Below are 22,127 nucleotides of genomic sequence, written 5' to 3'. Positions count from 1 at the left end.
ACCAAGGTTCCAACATATTCTCTCCTCCTTTGTGTGTTTATTTGTGGCACATTTGATGTGTGAATAGTGCAACACTACGACACAATTTTCCATTCGACTGTACGTAATAATTTCATTCACTCACATCAGTTACGTCATCGGACCACATGAAACTAATTAAGCTCTCTCCGCTTAATCGGGAGAAGTCGGCCGATGCTTGTTGTTTATCAGAGCTGACGGTGTGGGGAATTCTAAATTTTTCAAATTTTGAATATGATTGCGGTTGGCCAAAGGTTCTTCTGAGCATTTATTTCTTTTCCGGTTGATATCCTGATGTAAAATGGATTTTTCTGTATTCAGGACTTTTCAAATAAATAAATAAATAAATAAATAAAGAACTACGAAACTGCTTTAAATTTTGTGCTACTTTGGCAGCGCATTCAATACCTCAGTTATTAGGTTATGTATACTCTGTCCGTGGAATCTCTGGAGTGAGCGAACGAAAGCAAGTCTCTGCGCAAGTACTGACTCGAGAGGGTTCAACCAATGAACGCGTGAGAGGGAACAGGATTGCGTGGAGGCAGAAAGCGACTGATGCTCCCAGCTGTTTGTATCAAAGTGTACTGTTTCGCTGCGCACATACCTTGCTCCAGAGTTTCCCGGGATAGAGTATAGAGGGAATACCATTAAGAGGGGTAGAAATTTCAAATCAGATTACTGCAACACCTCTACTGAGAATGCATTCAACTAATCACAGCATCTAAGGCATTTGACTTCATTCAACCACATCGTTCCGTGCTTCCTCAAAATATAACATGTGTATTATAGGAGGAAATATTTTCTTCCTTGCTATATATTGCAGGCATCATTGCGTCCCTCACTGTGGGTTTTATTTCCCAGAAGGATATTTGGGTGAAAGTAAGGACGGTTTATCTTGGGCAGGACGTTGTTATGGCCATAGTTGTGCGGCAAGGGTAATAGCATGGAGCGTAGGAAGTGTAATCTCTCACAGCTATGGAGGTCGTCGTTGTGTGTGGGGGGAAGCGGGTGGCTGCATAGCAGGGCCGAGTGTGGGTAACCGCCTGCGAGATTCCCTCTGTATACGTGGCAGTTACCTTGCCGCAATATTTATTGTCTGCAGCGTTACGGCTCGTGACCTAGGGCGACTTTCTCTTACGTGGAATACTTTTACGTGTGACACAGTCTCATTAACAGAGCGTATGCAGTTGTGGTAATTACAACCATCTTTTTTTTCATAGCTATTAACTTTGAACTAAGAGGAATTATGGAAACCATTTAATGTTAATCGCGAATACAGAAATCTACATAATTGCTCAAAGATAAATGCTCAAAACTGTCGCACGCTGCTCTTATCTCAAGAGAAGTGCAAGAGCCCATTTCAAACCATTTCCATCTGCCAGTGAGCCGAGTGTCTCTTCATCATATCACTCATCCTCATCGTTCCGATTAGCCAAAAGTGCCAGAAAAGCGAGGCTAAAATAATAACAAACCATCTACAGGTAGCCTTAAATGAAGTAAACTATCATTTAAATTTTGGATAATCTTTCTATGTTGTCATTCCACTATTTTTGTGAAACAACTAATTACGGACTGAAATTCAGTACGGTATTTTGTATAAAGTAAACTTCCGTTTCTTTTTTTGTTTTTTTAAATATATATATACACATACATCAGGATGAATTTTAAGAAAATTCTCAATATTCAATATAATGGTAGGTTTAACTACAACTCCTCTCTTTGTTTGAAGATCCGTTTGCTTAAACGTAGCAATACCGTTGTAAAAGTGTCTATATAATTGTTCAACATTTAATACAATCATTTTTCACTAATTATACTAAACTTCATGGGCCAACAGCCCTTTCAGGATCACAGCCTGACAGGCGGTCAGAGCATCGAGTCCCATCTCTTCTGTGTGAGTAAAGTTCATAAAATTTGCCGTTCCAAATTTCTCGTTTGGAAAAATAATCCTAGATATATTATCATGTTTTTGAAATTTATGAGCTGTACATATCATATCGTCATTTGTTTGATGTATAGAGTGCGACATGCATAGAAATAAAAAAAATAGCCTGGCTATTTTTTTATCTAATATTCTAATTTAATTACAATTTTCATAAAATTTATTTCAAAATGCGTATAGTGTGACTGAACACAGTCTTAAAAACGTCAAATTTAATAAATAATCAGATTTTGCTTGTTTAATCTTCTTCTTCGATATTCCTCAAATCAAAATATCACAAAGGCAATACGCATAATTCAAAATAGAAATTCTGGTGTTTTCTATTAAAGAAGATAGAATCCCAGTATTGAAAGTATCTTGGTATGTATTAGTCCCCAGAGTGATCTTGTTTTGGCAAGAGTTTATGTATTTAAAAACGTAAGTACTGATTAATTCATTAAAAATTAATTGTGTTTATTTAAATTAGTAACATTTACATTACATAATATTATTTATATGAAGACATGAGAGTGTAACTAATAATGAAATCGTATTACAATTTAACTTCATGTCAACGAAGAAGATAGTGAGCAACACAAAGGTGCCAGTCGAGAAGAAAGTTGAGGAGAGAATTCTCTACTGTGCCAGAGAATTATTTCTCAGACATCGTTCGTTTCCATTAGTGGCGACCATTTTCTCCCCCATTACGTCACACACGGTTATCTTAAATGGCTTGCGAGTTCAAGACACACCATTTCTACATAATGATACGGTGTTCCCATTATTCAAAATAAATTCATATCTCTCCGCTATTAGTGGTGTTCTAAAGCGTCGTTATTCCTGGCGAAGAAATTTTGAGGAAAGATACATTTGAAATGACGGAATTTTAAGTCATGTAACGTTACTATTGTAACCGCTCTTAGAGTTCAGCAGAGCAAAGGGAATTGCAAGGAGGAAAACTTTCCCAGCCTTCTGTTTCATCATCCGCCCTAATCTCAACATGAAATGTGTTCGTTGGAAACGAAATTTAACCAAATTTACATTAACGTTTCTTGCAGGTCGAGACCATGAGAAATAGTAGCGAATGAAATAACCATGTTATGATATACGCCCATGTTACACGTTAAAGAATATATTTTACTGAAATTTTATTTAAAAAAAAGTTTAATTTTAAAAGAACGAACTTCTCATCTCTGCATTACATACTTATGGATATTTATATCAAATCACATTTTTTTTATATGTGGCTGATTTTAGTGTTAAAAATATGTACGTTGAGATAATAGATAAGGGAAAATTGTTTTAATTTCAAGGGGCGTTTAAAACATTCTTAACTTCAATAATAGACAATAATTCATGAGTTAATTTGCATTATCGTCATCGTTTATTATAATTATTGTTATTCAGTTATCATCACTATCATGTTAGCTTATCTTGAGGATAAGAATCACACAAAAAAATCTTATGCGAGGCTAGGACTTCAACCTGCATGCAAGCAAGCCTTTGCGAAACGTCACTGGTTTGGGCAAAAAATCATATTTTGTGCACATAAGCAAATAAAGATACTACTTCCTCTGTGCAACAGTTTTTCTGTATAGATGAATAATTTACTTTACCGTGGTAAAAGATACGTACTTATTTTATGTGGATATGAAGTAAACGCAATAACACACACCAATCAAATCAATCAAAGAATCAATAATTTACTTACTTCTTCGCAACACTAGAAAATGTAAATTGAATAGTAACAGTTAATTCTGAAACAATATTCAGATATACTACTAATTCCTGTCTTAAAAATTAAATCATGATACCTACTATGTTGCGAAAATATAAAACGCATCGCTGTTTCGTTTATTCGCACTAAATGATAGTAGTGATTTAAAATGTACGACAATTGTTTTATTTTTGCGTCACTTCTAAGCCTTATAATTTCTAGTTTCCGCCTTTACATCGTGTCTGGAAGATGAAGCATACCACTTTCGTGCATGTAGACTCTCGCTCCAACCTTGAACACGCCTCTGATTCCTTTCTGATCACTGTCCTGCCTTGTTGTTCCATCCTAACCCTTGCGTCTTCCTCAATCACAACCTAGCTCCAACTGGCACTGACCGGACATTTCGCTGAGGACTTCCCCTCTCAACAGTTTTAAGTTGCAAAACTCACACCTGCACCGACAGACATTCCACGACATGACTGTGTGAAATAATGCATAAAGGTCTCATTCTGGTCTTCCCTGTCAATATTTGTTTTGAAAATTACTTTAGAACCAGTGCTCGAAGTGAGGGGGGAAAGGGGGATGGTATCCCCCAGCTAGCAGTATTTTCACAAAACATCCCCCCAGTTGTGTCATTGTCCCCGAGCTAACCCAAAAGCTCGACCAAACATCCCCCCGCTAACATTTTCCTCTTCAGGCGCTGATTAGAACTTTTCTTCTTAGCATGTAATCTTAATTGGACATACCAATTGCTCATTCAACCTCTACATTTCAAGAGAGTGGAAGTACATCCTGTGAACCTTTCTGATCGTTATTGCCTACAGAGTGGACGAACCTAAATATTATGAGTAGACAAAGAAACTTTATTACTAATCATAGATACCACTTAAAAAATAAGAAAAAACTAATGATACTCGTTATCACAATCGAACAATTATCCGACACACGGTATGAAACAAAAGCTACAGTCACCATCAGCAAGTTTAGTAAAAACATGGCAGATATTCCTAGGAAGAATTAGACTTCAATAATTACACCAAATCATCATATTTACATGGATTGCCAAGAATACAAAACACAGATCCGCTCTTTCGACAAATAACACAAGAGGCTTCTGAACACATACACTGCATGCACTACAAATTATTAATCCTGCTACAGTGAAAACAATGATTTTTGCACGAAAAAATCTGGAACGTTCGTATCCCTTCCTATCAGAAAGCACAAAATAATACCTCACACATGAAATATTATCAGTGGTCACGAGAAATTCCAGGAGGATAATACACTACACTCTGTCCAGGGAATCTCTGGAGGAAGCGAACGAAACCAAGCCCTCTGTGCAAGTGTTAATTCGCAAGGGCCGATCAATGAACGCGCGAGAGGGAAAGTGAAAGAATGAAGGGGAAACGCAGCTGCAGCCAGCATCCGTTTATAGCAGCGTGCACTGCTTTGCTATGCCCACTCGCTTGCTACCCTTTTTCATCGTTATGATGGCCTTGATCCACAGATTCCCTGGAGAGAGTGTACAGAACCAAACAACGCTAACGTTTGGAGCGATCGTACAGTTACTGACCCTGCAATAAATGAAGAACTTCCCAATAGACCCTGACTTCAATCAACAACAAGAAGGTATGGTAATGGGTTCACCACCATATCCAAACTTTGTGCAGACAGCTTACGCCCAAAGTACCAGATAACATAAAAACGTGGATTTAATATACAGATAATTCATTAGTAATATGCCCACATTTAATGCACACTCTGGTAGATTTTCTCCAGCACCTGAATCAATTGTACTGAAACAGAAAAAACGCGTAACATCCCTATCCTAGTGGATAGATCTGGGGAAAAAAATACCAACGTCCTTGTACAGGAAGAGAACACAAACTGGATAATACTTAGTCTAGAAGTTAAAATTGGTCAATAATACGCGTACAAATAAAGCCATGGTTTACTGTTAAGCATCTGCTCGAATACAGCAACACTCGGAAAAGAACAGGAAAACACACACACACACACACACACACACACACACACACACACACACACACACACACATATATATATATATATATATATATATATATATATATATATATGTATATATATATATGTATATATATATATATATGTGTGTGTATATATATATATATATATATATATATATATATATATATATATGAATTAAAACTCAATAGCCATACGCTTACCATAACGAAGAGACAAATGACAGGCAAATAAACAAATTGAGAGGGTCAAAGACTGACCCTTTGTCATACCATATCCACACAATTCAGAGAAGACAAGCCAAATTGTGTCCAGACTCTAAGGAGACCATTCAGTAACAAGAAAAGACAAAAAACAAATACCATCAAAGAAAAAACCAGAAAACCTCGTATAACTCAACAAAAGTTACGTATACAAGACATGTGGAGCTATTCTCTTCAAAGGTTTCTAACCATTTGAATAGCATGTACTATTTTGGTCCACCCAAGAAGGCCATAATCATCCCATTCATTATACAACACCACTTGATGAATTAGTGTTGTATTCTTTATGTACGTACCTATCAGACACACGAGATACATAGTTCCACCCCAAACTTGTGTACCTTGCCATGAATATATTGTCAAAACTTATTAATTGCAGAGTATAATCTACCCATCTATCAATAATATTTTTCCGGGGATCGATACAGTTTAAATTTATCTGCGGACATAGTCGCGACTCAACGTAGCAGAAAATAAGTTTAATGTAAATAAATCACCAAATTAACTCACTTCAATCATTATTTAAACAATACTAAATGTAATTCAATTACATATTTTGATTTACTACAATAGAACTATATATTACAAACTGAAGATACAATTTTTGTATTTCATTTTCAAATTTTAAGTGTTGGATTATTCATGTAAATAAATCCAGAAAATTTTGTAATGGATTAAACTATAAAAGCAAAATGTACCGAACGAAAATTTCCTTCAATATGTCAGACGTAATAATCAGCACAAAATAAGAAAACGGTAGTTTCATAATATTACTGTATAGTAACAAGGTCTGTTAATAATCCACTTTAAGCACAGAGAATAATTGTTAATGACAAAATTTGAAAAGCTACAGGAACTCAAATCCAGTTCTCCTTGACCGCAAGAAATAGATGAGGCACTTTTCTGAATACGGGTATGACCAACCTCTGTAGTCAGGGAGGGTATGGTAAGGATTTGATATGGGGTATGTATGTGTTCTTGTGTGTGTTGGTCATATTTGCTATCAGTTAAGTATATTCATTCTCAACGTACTCTAAATAACTGATCTAAAATTATCAAATGCTGTGAGGAACTTGGATATGTGTTTGTATGCTCTTTTTACATTCTAAATCAAATCATTTCCTGTAGACATGCATATTTATGTTGTAAAGTTTGAAACTGTATGTTAAGTTAGTTTGAAAAATGTATACTTTATCTATACTATATCATATAACTATATAAGAAAACTTCTAGTTACTGTTAACTATAACTCCAAACCACTTCACTGACAAAACAAGTGTTCCTGTGTTTCTTATTTATCTGAAATTTTAGCATTTACACCCCGTTATATGTGCAGCAAAATTAGTAATTTACATGTCCAAATTGTTATTTCGAAATCGTATTATATAGAATTATCTACAATATAATAACAGCTGATACGGTTTCTCTATGAAAATTTCTCATCAACAAGAATGGTAATACGGCAATGTATGTAATATTTCTGACTATAATTCTATACTACAATGTTAAAATCTATGATGCAAACTTAAGCTATGGTGTGAGAGAGCTTACTGGAAAGTGCGTTTGAGCATTGGGTCACCAACCTGTATTCACCGCATGCTGTAATATCTCATCTATCTCATTTGGCCTCGCAGAATCGGTTCGATTTACTGTCATAAATCTGTGCCCTGTCTGCTTTGCCACTGGAACAAGAGAACAGCCCATTTACTGTGCAACAAACCACCAGACTTCCCACAAAATACTCTGCACATATATATATTTGCCCAATTTTCCTATCTAATAGCTACTTTTAATTTTACATTACAGGTATCACCAAACGGGCGCATAATATGCTATTTCTTACATATTTACATATATTTTGCAAATTCCTAAAATTGTTATTTGAACGATTTCTAAAATCAGAGCATTTTAGTTTCTTCATTTTCTCATTTTCTTCCATCTCACTTGTAAATGTTCTCTTGAACCTAATCACATTATTTCTGCGAATTAGTCTTTCTTATTCAGCTAAGTAGAATCATATCATAATATTGTTTCAGACCCTTGAACGTTTTAGTGGCATTTTAGCAGATCATATTCAAGTTCTCAACAACGAGGAAACAAATACGTGACTTTTTTTCTTTTTCATGAAATGATTTTCTGTAATTTATATTGATTTGTACTACTCTATGCTATTTTTGATAATGAATAATCTATCATTACAATTTGAATATTTTGTGCGGGCCTTCAAGAAATCACTATTTGTAAAATCTATTGATGGAAAGTTTTATTTCTGACTTATTGCCTTTATATTTCCTTATGGAATATTGCTATTTATATATGTACGATATGAACGGATGATAATGTACTACAATAATTAATGTTGAATGAAATGGAGGGACAAGAAATTAAGACCCATGCCATTTGTTAAGCTACCATTTCATAGTGCTTTGTAACAAGAATACAAGCCACGTTAATCATTAATTGGGTTTAATTGTATTGTTTCTCTGTTATATAAGAATTTTGTGTAATGAACTGTGTGACACCGATATAACTAGTATGGTGCTAAACGACTAAGATGAATAAATTATCAGTGCATGAAAATAATTTAATCACTCATTAACTTCTAAAGAATCTTCTTACTAAAAATTATTACCCAAGGGAGCGAAAACTGGTTCTCTTTCATACACCGTGGTTAAGGATCAGGATAAGTGTGTTATTATACACCGAATTTCAGATTATTTTCTCAATGTCCATTATGCGCTAAGACATTTATTATAATGAATAACTAAATTTGTATAATATGAATGTATACAAGTGTGTTTTGCAATTACAACTATATTGCACTAGAGTTTATCATCTGGGTCACATTTTCTCAGACTGGTAGAAGTGCTAAACTTTAATGCAGTATGAATTGCTTATGTGTGTGTGTCTGTGTCCTCTCAACTCCTCGTTTATTCAATTGTATGATGAGTGTCAAAGATTGTAATTTTTACACTCTTTGAAGATTAAAAACAGAGAAACTATTAAATTTAACTTGACTGAACGTTTTGTATTTGTGTGTTAAAATTTCCCCACTTGGTCTCGAAGTGGTGAATTTTTTCAGTAACTAATTTTTCAGTGCCGATATTTACGGCAGTCAACATAATTTTATTGTCTCGGCTAAAGGGACGGCGCCAGCATAAAATAAGTGGGGGCGGGGGCTACAGATTTTGGAGTCAAATTTTCGGGGGCTAACTAATATCGGCTAAGAGGTATTTACGTAATACTTTACAATGATATAATTTTACCAGTGACATGTTTTACAGTCAGATCCAAAGATAAATCACATGAGATGTTATGTTGCATTTTGTCCCATGGGCACGAATGAATCTTTTATGTCAAATAAAATGCACTAATTGTATTGTTTTCTTTTCGTAAGCCATTATCGAGAGAATAATATTACAGACTTATTATTCATATTTTTTATTTACTTTATTTTACTTCGCCTTTTGTGCCACTTTTGGCTAATTTGCGAAGATGGGGATGAGTGATGACATGATGAAATTGATGAATGGACACTTACAAACATCCATGCCCAGGCCAGGATTCGAACCCGGCACCCCTGGCATCGTAGCGCGATGTTTATTATTCATATGAACAGTAAACAAAATACAACATAAAAACTACACTTATTATCAAGTCGCTGGATATACGTATAAATACTACACGTAACACTCTTTCTATGTAAAAGTGTGAGTATTGTTTTCTCAAATAAGAAAATAACTACAACAAAACTCTACGATAAGATGCATCTGCTTTCATGAGCCTTACAACCTTGTTTAAATCCAAAGATTTTGCAAGTTATTTTTATTATATTGAGTTTTAAGTGCACTTTATGCACATATAGGCTAATCGATACTGGACCTATAGTTTAAAGTATGAAACACTATGTGCCTCCATCGGGTATCGAACCCGGGACCCCTTGATTACAAGGCGGTGACGCAACTACTGCGCCATTGGGGAGGCTCTAGACAAGCAAGCCCTTTCACAATGGCCAGATTAAATAGAGCACTCAACCTCTCATTACCAATTCGAAGGTAACACTTGATTTAGGGTAAGCAGTTGTTGAGGGGGATATGCACATTTCAATAACACGAAGCTTATAAAGTTCGTAAAATGCATTTTGAATGTTTAAACCATTGGAAGCAGCTGCTGAAGGGTCATTATTTTAGATCATTCTGCCTCATAGTGCGCCATAACTCCAAACTGTCCAATCACAACAGTAGGTAGCGGCGAGAGATTGTAGTTTATCGTGCTTCACAAAAGCGACACTAACTAAATAAAGCAGGCATCAAGTAAACAACATCACCCTTGAATAGAAATCATGTTAATGATACCATTGTTTTCTTTCATAATGAAATTACTTACGTCTTCTTGTTCAACGACTGGAATTCAGAAGTTAGTGCCAAAAATGAGGAGGATGCGAGAAATAACATCCACTTAAGAGGTGCCACTCTCAAGAAATAAAAATATTTTCATTACAAATTCACCTTTACTAGGAGATAAATATATGAACATAAAAGTAACGAATATAGTTGCAACTCTTACACTGAGCATTTTGATTAGTGAGAATAACTGCTGAAGATTATAATTTTATTTCAGAATGTATTATGCATAAATACTGATCAGAATTGGATCAATAGTTTTAGATGTGCTTCAAAGATTGATTCTCATGCACGGAATAAGTTTGGCCAGACTGGTGGTACTGCAGAAATTATTTTCTATTATTAACATGTAGGACTAGGACTGCGAATTGAATTGAATTGAATTGAATTTAAAATTTTGGGAGCGTCAGCACTTAGGCTATTTTGCTCCCGTCACATTATAAGGGGGCCAGCCCCTTAAGATTACAAATAACAACTCTAACGTTGCATAACTAAAAAAAATAAAATGTTCTGACTTCTGTTAAAAGCTGAGGCTGTAAAGGGGCACTCAGCACACATAAGGACAAAATAACAGGACAATACAAACAAAATTATACTGGCCATAGGGCCAGTCGCCAGAGCCTCGTTAGTCTTTAGTCCAGGGTGCACTAACGTGGAAGTGAGGTTGCCATTTGGGTGTACTACGTGGAAGCCCTTACACCCCTACTAGGACTGCGAATAATAAAATTGCCCAAGCCTGCTGATCTGAGCACCTTATTGCAATGATTACTTGATTGGATTTGTATTAAGGTTCATTATATGCACAGAGGCTAATCGGGACGAAAGCTACAACTTCTAATGGAATTGAATTGATTTTTGAAGTTCACTTTATGCACAGATAGATTTAATCAGGACTGGACCTACAGTTTAAAGTGTGATCTGAATCACTGTGTAATGTGCCTTCACCTGCGTCGAACTCTGGACATCTTGATTACAAGGCGAAGGCGTTGCCATTACGCCATCGGGCATCTCTTCTAGAGGAATCCAAACTACTTAATGAAATGTTACCTCCACCGGAGATCGAACCTGGAACCCCTTGATATCAAAGCAGCAATTATATCGCTAGACTATAGGGGCAGGGAGGCCAATTCTAATCTTTCAAATGCTTAGCATTTAGGAATCAGGTAGTTTGTGTATTCTTTGATTCCTTAACTTTGTATTTCTCCTCCTCAATATGTGCAGATAAGGATAGATATAACGATTTAACCAATGAGACAGCATCACAATTGTCAATACTCGAATGAGGAACTAATGAACAGAAAAGAAACATGACGCTTCTTTAGATTTTGAAAGTAGTCCTACGTATGAAAATTCATTTATACACCTGTTAGACCTATTCCGAAATATAGTGATTCGATTTACAGAGGCTAATAATTGAGCACATTTAGCTGTATATGCCAACAACAATCAAAGAACAATCTCACAACCACTGAATACGTCCACCTATCAGGCAGGCAGCATACTTCGTAGCAAGTTTGGCGACTCATGATTGGATTGACCAATTCCTTAGTACAAAATGATCAGTGGCCCATAGATTTTTAAACACATCGTAATAAATTAACCTAGCGATCTAGGAAATCTACTTGAACGTTGTACTTGTCCCAATAAAAGTTTCATAATGAAAAATGAAAATTTTACTTTTTAATTTTCGGTCGAAATGCGTCTACCTTACTACAAAAATCTAAGGGAGCTACAGGTGCTGAGGCCTGGTTTGGGGGTGCTTCAGCCCCCCTGTAGCGCCTTCCCTGCTCTTGTAGAAACATTATCTCGTTATTTTGTTGGACATGGCAGTTAATTGTTAAAGCTTACAGCCTATAAATCACAGAAAACATTATTATTTGTGATAAACTATTGCTACAATTTCACCATTTGATCCTGTTACTACGCAAGGAAAACTAAATACATCAAATCTATTGGCTGAATCAGAAACACATTGACTGATTCACTAAAGTGCGTTTATTGACCTTTGCCAAGAATCAGGTTTACAGTTTGAAGCATTTTTGTGTAACGTTTATAAATGTAACGCCAAAGTACACAATATGATGCAAGTAAGTATTTATTTCTATGTCGAGTTGCACTTTAATGCATCACTTTATGCTTTTTTATGCAACTTCCTGCATCTTTCTCGTTGATGCACTTAAACATCTGGTCTAAGTTACAAACTTTATGCATTTTCTGTTTCAAATGATGCATTTACTTTTGTCTGTGTATTGAATCATCATAATAATTATAACTCTTTCCCAATAAAACTGGTATAACCATATATTTACACTATTTCACCCATCGTACCCGCTTGACCTGGTTCTATCTACTGGAGAGTTACACGTGTTTCTAAGTACCTTAAATGTGTTGTTAAATACATTCAAATGCAAGGTAAATCATGTAAAAGCAATAGAAATGATGATATACAAGAATCTTAAAAGAACCATAGTGTTCAATTGTGAGTCAACATACAGAGGACGTACTTTGAAATCTTGAGCATGAGAACCATAAGAAACATAATGACATTTTGCACATGTGTTTGATTCATTGATATGAATCTTGTTGATTGATGAAATGAACAATTTTCATTTTACGATCACAATAAAACATAATTTCGCTGTTAAGTTTGTAAGTTTCAAGTCCTCCATCCTCAAACGCTTCGACTGATTTTATTCAAATTCATACGAGATCAGTGATGGAATACATCTCGTTACTGTATAAACTTCCTCTAAATTTGAAGCAACTATCATGGTCTCAATATTCGCAACTTACCACTATTTTGACTCTTGCACCACTCCAAAATTACGAAATACATTAGAAATATTGTATTTGAAACTTATAACTCTTTCGGAGAATTATATCAACATATAAATCCAATCTGCTTATGTTATCATTAAGTCAAATTCACTTTTCGCCAAAACAAATAATGTAATAAAATTAATTGAATGCCCATGACAATGATGGTTAGATTTTGCAATATGTGTGAGATTTTTATCACCGTTTATGTCATATTTTACTAGATAAGCGGCTCAAGCTTACATTTGATCAAGATTATACACTAAAAATTCATTAAACAAATCTGTTTGTTTTGTAATTTATGAAAATGACTATTTTGATGCACCGATAAATGAAAGTAAATAATGATGAACACAATATATATTATGTGATTTTTTGTTTATAAAAAATCTTTCAAACAGAGAAAAGGAAGATAATGTAAACCATTAATTTTCGGAAATACATAAATATTGCTGTGGTGGCATTTCAAGTAGATTCGCATAATATTTGAGTCAATATAAATGCAATTCTTTACTAATTGGTACAATCCGTCTTCAGAAGTTAAACACTGGATCTAATAACATTTTATAGTAGAATAGGCTCCTTCTAATCACACAGTCACAGCAATACTTAAACTAGTAAAAACACCTTTATTTCCGTCTATATACTATGAAGTTCACCAATGTTATATTGTGAAATTCTTCAACTGATTTTGCACCGTCATCTTAAACTAAATACTCGATTTAAAACGAGTATGGACTTTTTTTATTCGTTGCAAGTAACGAAAATCGTAGAAGCAATCAGCCCGTCATTAACAAGGTTTGCAGATGCTCCGATGCCAAAGACAACCAATTTTCTTCGTCGTCCGTGTCCACTTCTCAGAGCAGATACCTCGGACTACTTTGCAAGCTTCTATTTTGTTCGGGCGGCTTTTATCGAGTATTAGTCGTTAGCTACTCCCCATTCACTCGAGATATTAGATCCAAAGTAGTGGACCTACGTAAATTAGCAAGGATTCCAGCTTTTGTTCATGAAATCAATGCAAAGTCTCATAACGACATCCCTCCCTTCCTTCAGGATCATCTCTTGAGCTTCAGGTCTTCCCCTTTCCCTTCTGTAATTGGTCGTGAATGAAGCTTTGGAAATCTTCTCTTGAATTCACATTGATTATCCTCGGTCTTAGAGTCATATATGTTGCACTCAGTCCAGTGCAAATAATAGCACTAATTTAAAGTTTTATTTGCAAGAAATATCAGAAATAAATAAATCAACACTTCAGTCTGATGATTTCTGATCTTGAATAATTTACAATCCATTATAGAGTTCCGTAAATATCAATTTACTACTATTGTAGGTATAGCATCCAATTTTTAAACTTCAAATGAATATTTCTCATTTAATGACATCATTTCAAAGCAAAGCTATTTAGAAGTAAATCAGTTTCATTCAGCTGTACATTCTATCTATTTAATAGAACAGTTGATTGTAAAGACTGTCAATACAAGCGAGACTGAAGTCTGCATATCGGTACTGTCATTGCACTAATAAGCTATCCGTGTACGATCAAATGAGTTGCAAACAACACATTGAATTTCAAGCTTTAAGGAAGTGACGTCAGAGCACATACCATGTTGCTTCTCGAATTCGTGGTTGACGTCCAAGAATGTCTAATTAGAAACGGTTCTAAACAAAGCCTTTCATGACAGATTCTACAGACCATGCTAACTATTGAAATCGATTATTCGGAAGAGCATGGATGTACAGAATGTTATTTGTTTCTATTCTGTGGTGAAGAGAAATCTACGCGGAAAGTGTAAACATGTGGTTGTTGATTGAACTGGTTTATTTTAATTCGCTTTTCTGCCGCTTTTCGCTAAATGCGAAGATGAAGATGAGTGATGATATTATGAGATTGATGTAGGGACACTTACAGAGAACGTCCACGCATAGGTCTGGATTCGAATCGGGTACCCTGGCAAAGCACTCCGCCACGTATGTGGGCTAAACACGTGATTGTGACTTGCGAAAGGAAGAATGGTGAAACATTCTTGAAATTATATTCGACAAACAATATATTTACCTTCAAAGTAAGTATTGTGGATCATAAAGAATGATATATATTTATTGTTGATATTATTACTACTCTTATCCTTTTCATTCTAAAGCTAATAATTATCTAATGATTCTCTTATTACCATAAAAGAACCAAATATTTCAAGCACTGGGGTATTCACAAGGACTTTGCTTTTTGATGCATCATTCTCCTACCTTAATCATGACGCTGAGGTATTGATCAATAACACGAGAGAATAAATACATATACATTTATATCGCAAGGTATACAAATTAAACGAACAAGATGCGTATTTGCATTTACAATGAAAAAAAAAACGTTTCCAGTAGCATATAAAATATATTTTATGGCTTGATTTGGCGAATCCTAATTAGAAATATGAAGTGTAAAAAATAAATTTAACTTAATTTTCATATTGTGTACAAGAATACATATATTATGAAATAAATTACACATATGCATACAGAATTCACTCATTTGATTTAGTTTCTTCCGAAGACTATTTGAAATGTCCGTAAACTACACTGAGACAGAGTAAATTGAATTTTACATATGTATTAACTTACTTTTAAATACGGGGTTATTTAAAATGATTGGCAGAGTTTCAATATTATTTTCTGGGTAGCTCATGAAACACATGGTATTTATAACCATGCCAAATGATGGAGACACACACACACACACACAATTTTATTTCGTTACGGACAGAACTCAGCAGATATGCATTTGGCCGTTATGAGGTAGGCTTTACAAGAAACTGTGTGTGCCACCGGTGAATGGAATTTGTCCTAGAACAATGGTAACCGAGTGTGATGAAATTCGAGCACAAAAATACCTCTGACAGAAGTGAACTGCCATCTTCCACAACCTGCCTCCTAGAGGCCAAATGTATAACTATAGGACACTACCTATTAGGAAAGGAATGTTGGTCTGGTTATAAATGCTAAATGGCACATTACCTGCCCAGAACAAAATATTGAAATCCCGGCAATAATTTTGAATAACTCTGTATTTGAAAATAAAATGTTGACATGGCAGTTCTGCTGTAATTTATAGTTGATGTCTCCAAGGCAAAGTAACGTTTAAATTAAAACGTGGAGGACCAATGAAGAGTGACGTGAGAGTATAATATCTTCTATAATTTTTCGCGAGGAGAGAAAGGCTTACTGTAATATATAGTCATTGAAATTTGCATTTGTAAACCGGATTTAAAAAGCAAAATGATGCAGAGTTAGTGAACTCAGGGGACCTACCTTTCTTTCTTCGGTCGATGGAGATCCCTTGCCCGTCCTCTCTCCTCCACATTATTTTGGGGGCTGGGAAACCATCCGCCTTGCATGTGAGAGTGATGTTTTGGTTCTCCCGAACAGCTACGTTTGACTGCGTGCTCTCGGAATCAAGAATATTTGGTGGAACTGTAAGAAACAGAAATACATTTTAAAGACATTTGTATTGTTTTCCATTTATATTGGAAACTTCACGGCTAATACAATTTCTGCCTTTGGGTACTTTTTTAAAATTATTACCTAGCCTTCTTAGTGTCATAACCACCAAAGGTCTACTTATTAATCATAAAAATAAAAGTCTAATAAATAATTTTATTAGCCCATTATTATAATTAACATATATACTCACTTTTACACTTCATAATTACATAATCTTTCCAAATTTTCTTATTCGGTAACTATGCTAATTTCAGGGAAGAATACATAATAATATGAATAAGAGCAAACGAGAAACACGTGTGAGCGAATTCGAAATCATTCAACTTCTTAGCTTCCCAGCACGTCCGATAAGTCAGGAAACAACAGCTCGAATGGCGCCACGCAAGTGCTTCTGGGAAGCACTCACGTGACCGCAGCGCCACCACCCATTGGCTGCGGTTCTCTGACCAGATGGAGGCGACTAGCGCACCTGCTTTTTTTTTTACTGAGATTGTAGATAGGCTACATGAACTTTACAATACTTACATATCACATGGGTTAAATACATCTAACATCATGGCATGCGTAAGGTTAGATACTCTGGTCGACAATTGCTAAGGAACAAACACGTTTTGACCAATAACTTTCGACTACGTAATCAGGGTTCAACATGTGAACAATATATAAGTACAGATATCAGTTAAGGTTTATTGAGAAAAGATGACGGGGATTCCAAATCAACCAAAGAAACAGAATGTCATAAAGCAAAACCAGCATAAGCAAAACAAAGTGAGGAAAGCACATGAATCACAATTTGGCATGTATAGAGTGAGTCCAGAGGAAATCAGTATGGCGTGTGGCCACCGCGACTGCACAGCAAGCTGCACACCTGTTCGGCATGCTGTCGATGAGAGCGTTCGTGAGCGCGAGGGGTATATTGTCCCATTTTTCCTGAAGTGCAGTTTTCAGCTCCTGGAGGGTCCGGGGTGGGGGATTCCTTTGTGCAACCCACCTTCCGAGAGCATCCCACGCATGTTCGATGGGATTGAGATCCGGTGAATATGCAGACCAGTCCACGCGGGTGATCTCTTTCCAGTGTCTCTGTCACTTGGACAGTTCTGTGTTGACGCGCATTATCATCCATGTAAAGAACGTCAGGGCCCACTGCACCCAGAAAAAAACGAACATAACCTTCCAGGATCTCTGTAGAATACCGTGCTCCAGTAACGGATCCTGCGGCGAAGATGTGAAGTTGTGTTTTCCCATTTTCCATTATGCCCCCATACCTGACACGTTCGCAGATGTGCTGTGCATAATATCGTGTTCCACCTTCTCTCCACACCATTTGATGCCCAGAATCACTTGTCACACAGTACCGCAATTCATCGGACACGGAGTTGTGTGTGATAAAGATATGGGCCAATATGTGTTTGTTCCTTAGCAATTGTCGACCAGTGTATTATTAGAACACAACATAAGAGCCGCCAAGCCGGCTAGAAACTCCATAAAATAAATGCCCTGTTCCCTGTCCCACAACTGAAAGTAACAATTTTTTCTGCCTCGACAATCGAGATATTGGCAATCGAAGAAACCCGGCAGAGATAATGACACGGCAGTTCAGTTAATTTGGCAGTTGTGTTTTGACGCACGAAGCGAGACATAAACGAATTCACCAGAGAATTTCCAACAGGAGAGCCATTTCGGCTGATGATTTTTTTTTCTCGCTCGCGAGAGGATGCATCGTAAATAGGGTCCTTAATAAAGTTTGCATGTGATGTATGGCGTGCGGTGGGCAACAAGCGCGGGAGCATGCGTGGCAAGGGCAATATTTCACGCTCGGAGATAGACGCGCCTGGAGCGGCGGGATGTTAGATGACAGGGGTACCAGACTCTTCCTCCATAAACATTTAGTCGGACAGGATCTGCGTCCACGGATCCGGAAACGTGTCAATCAGGCAGGAAACACAGGACTTATCAGCAGCCTCCGCCTACTGAAAGCAGCGAATTAACGAACGGAAAATGAAGAAAAAAGCACCAGTTTTTTCCCAGTCTTTTTTTCAACAAACCGCCTCTTTTAACCCTTTCCCTCCCCCTCGCCCCCTCTTTCTTCCCTTTCAGCTTCCGCGCGGGACCGTTGATTGATGAGGACTCCCACCGTATCATTGCCGGAGCAAGCGGGGAGCGAAGAAGCCAACCTGTGTATAGATGTCTGTTGCCATGATAAGGGTCACGTGGCTTGCAGTGAAAATAAGAGATAGACTCAAAACACGTAAATTTAAGTCGAGAATTTAATCGAAAATAGAGGTGGTGAAGAAACGACAGATCGAGACACCATACAATGAACGAGAACGAGGACTTGACGACACGAGAACGAGAATGAGTTACCCATACAGCAAAAAGGTCCAATGGATCCTAGATCAGATACATGGATATTATGGATATCCATTGGATTTGCATAAGATATTCAGTTTTGGATATCGAATTCTGGATATGCACTGGACGTCCCAGAACTGGATACCTAAAACTCCACAAATTCTAGATATCCGATACTTAGCCAAAGCAAGCAGATAACTGGCTATCAAAAACTCACCCAATTCTGGATATCCAATACGTTGTCAGATCTTGTCCAAAACTGGATATGTAGAACTCATACAATCCAGATATCCAATACAGAGCTAGATCTTGTCCAAAACTGGATATCTAGAACTCATCCGGTTCTGTATTTCCAACACAGAGCTAGATCTTGTTCAAAACTGGATATCTAGAACTCATCCAGTTCTTGATTTCCAACATAGAGCTAGATCTTGTTCAAAACTGGATATCTAGAACTCATCCAGTTCTTGATTTCCAACATAGAGCTAGATCTTGTCCTAAACTGGATATCTAGAACTCATCCGGTTCTGGATTTCCAACACAGAGCTAGATCTTGTCCAAAACTGAATGTCTAGAACTTATCCAGTTCTGGATTTCCAACACAAAGTTAGATCTTGTCCAAAACTGGATATCTAGAACTCATCCGGTTCTGGATTTCCAACACAGAGCTAGATCTTGTTCAAAACTGGATATCTAGAACTCATCCAGTTCTTTATTTCCAACATAGAGCTAGATCTTGTTCAAAACTGGATATCTAGAACTCATCCAGTTCTTGATTTCCAACATAGAGCTAGATCTTGTCCTACACTGGATATCTAGAACTCATCCGGTTCTGGATTTCCAACACAGAGCTAGATCTTGTCCAAAACTGAATGTCTAGAACTTATCCAGTTCTGGATTTCCAACACAAAGTTAGATCTTGTCCAAAACTGGATATCTAGAATTCATCCAATTCTGGATTTCCAACACAGAGATAGATCTTGTCCGAAACTGGATATCTAGAACTCGTCCTATTGTGGATATCCAATACTGGATAACTAGAACTCATGAAGTCCTGGATAACTAATAATACATTTTCAAGTATTGTCCACAACTTGATATCTAGAACTCATTCAATTATGAATATCTAATAGCTACGTAGCTGAATTTGTCCAACTGGATATCCAACAATGGACATAATTAGGATGTGTTTTGCATATCAGAACATGAACATATATATTTTTCATACTTTATCGTGCAATTGAAACAATAATTGTATTTTGGAATTAGCGCTTATAAACATATTTACCTGCTATTCACTATTATGAGTGACAAACTTTTTCAAAAATTTCTATTTGGGTTGTTAAATTAATTATTGTACTGATTAGGTGTAAGTCTTTTTTACTGTTAAGGCGGCCGGTTCTCATGCTCTCAAGGGAAGTGGGGAGCGGGGAATACGCATCAGACCAAACAGATAACAGCGGTGGCGCCGAGAGTTACGACACGGCGGGAAGAAGTACTACGTGAATATCGTTCTATAGGCTGCTTCGTTTCTTATCGCGCTGGATTGATCGCTTTCCCGTTCCCTTTGCCAGCATGAGGACCGGCCGCCGTAACAGTAGAAAATACCTATAGTCTGTGGAAAAGGAAACACTGGATGATGCATAATCTTGGCTTCTGACAAGCGAAATGTTTAGTACTTGTTGATGTGCGAGACGGTACTAAAAAATGAATTTCCTGATGTTGCAATTGGCTATTGGGTGCAGGAATATACGGTCTACCGGTTTGTCTCTCCCGTGAGGAGTTTACTATTTAATATTTTCAGAAGGATGGGCTTTTACATGTGTTTTGTGGATAGAATTCGGTAACGAACAACGGCCAAGAAGAAATTTAGAAATGCATTTACGTAGTCTATCTAAATTTCAGGAGCATGCCATAGACCAGATCAAAGAGAGGCATTTCATTATTGGCTAAACTAAATACTTGTAAAAAGTGCTTATAACAACCAGGTTTTTTTTATTTCAGTGAAATTACAAAGTAGACCAACCATACGCATAGAGCCCTTAGTGACTGTGGAGATGTCTTCAGAAAAGGAGAGTTTCCCATGAGATATGACCTCCAGGTCCTTCTGCGCGTCAACTATTTCAGTGCATTTATGTTCTATGAAATAGTTTTGTTTATTTAGCTTTTCGTTAAGGAGAAAGTCACCGTAGTACCACAGATAAACGTGTTATAATACTTTTATCTGTGTTGGCACATTTTGAGGATTAAATTTCAAGTTCCATATTCCACTCCGCTTTATTAGCGAATCTAAATGCTTTTGCAAGAGAGCCATGTCACTGAAAGTTGAGATCTTACTACATATTTTGCGATCATCAATGAAAAAAGGAGGTTTCTACATGAGCCGGAAAGATATCTTGGACAAGAACACTGCCTTTGGGAACATCAGAAGATACAGCTTGATAAGAAGAGGTTCCGGAAAGTACAACATTTTGCTGTCTGTTTTGGAGATAGTGCTTGAGAAGAGAGAGAAATTTTCCATGAACACTGACTGAATCGGTGAGATAATTTATGTACACGTTAGACAAATTAAACTGGCGAGGGTTCGTCCTTGGAATTTACACTCGCCTCTCCTTACATTAACTTAAAAGCAAAATTTCTATCAAGTTTCTAACAGTATTCATGCATGAGAAATTTGTAAGAGCAAAACAAAAGAATAGTGAAGACCTCAAACATGACCCCCATCTATCTCTCTCCCCCTCTCTTACTTCGCTCTTCTGGCCCTTTTAGGTAATCGTGAAAATGATGATGTGATGATATGATGAAATTGATGAAGGGGCAATAACAAAGAACACTCAAGGACAGGGCCTGGATTCGAACTCGAAAACCCTGGTGTCGTAGCACGTTATTCTAACTGCTCTGCAATTGAGGTCGACATGTAATATACTAGTACATATATTATAATACTCTGTGCAACAATATAACTACAACAATAAATATTTCAAACGATAGAAATGTGACGTCAGTAATTAATTGAATACTGCAATTCGTTTACCTTATTCAGAAACGACTTAAAATTTCTCCATAATATGCAATCGGTCAGTTCAATGTAAAGTTTGAAGGTAAATAAGTTTTCTGCTTCCATCTAT

The 22,127-nt window shown here is 36.5% G+C and overlaps 1 protein-coding gene across 2 annotated transcripts in view; it reads right to left on the bottom strand.

Moving 5' to 3' along the window:
• The window catches only part of LOC145995207 (lachesin-like), an 828,831-nt gene that overhangs the window by 147,064 nt on the left and 659,640 nt on the right, over positions 1–22,127 (bottom strand). The window contains exons 4-5 of one of the 2 annotated variants that reach the window (XM_083131770.1): positions 16,456–16,617; positions 7,513–7,611 (exon numbers count right to left, since the gene is read on the bottom strand). In XM_083131770.1, coding sequence (XP_082987896.1) covers positions 7,513–7,611; positions 16,456–16,617 — 261 coding nt within the window. The remainder of the gene's footprint in view (positions 1–7,512; positions 7,612–16,455; positions 16,618–22,127) is intronic. The other variant, XM_083131771.1, reaches the window with a different exon arrangement.

The sequence above is a fragment of the Lepisma saccharinum genome, chromosome 11, assembly GCF_977018435.1.
Source record: "Lepisma saccharinum chromosome 11, izLepSacc3.1, whole genome shotgun sequence".
Lineage (NCBI taxonomy): Eukaryota > Metazoa > Arthropoda > Insecta > Zygentoma > Lepismatidae > Lepisma > Lepisma saccharinum.
Note: the sequence above shows the minus strand (reverse complement) of the source record. Positions and strands in the feature narration are given on the sequence as shown.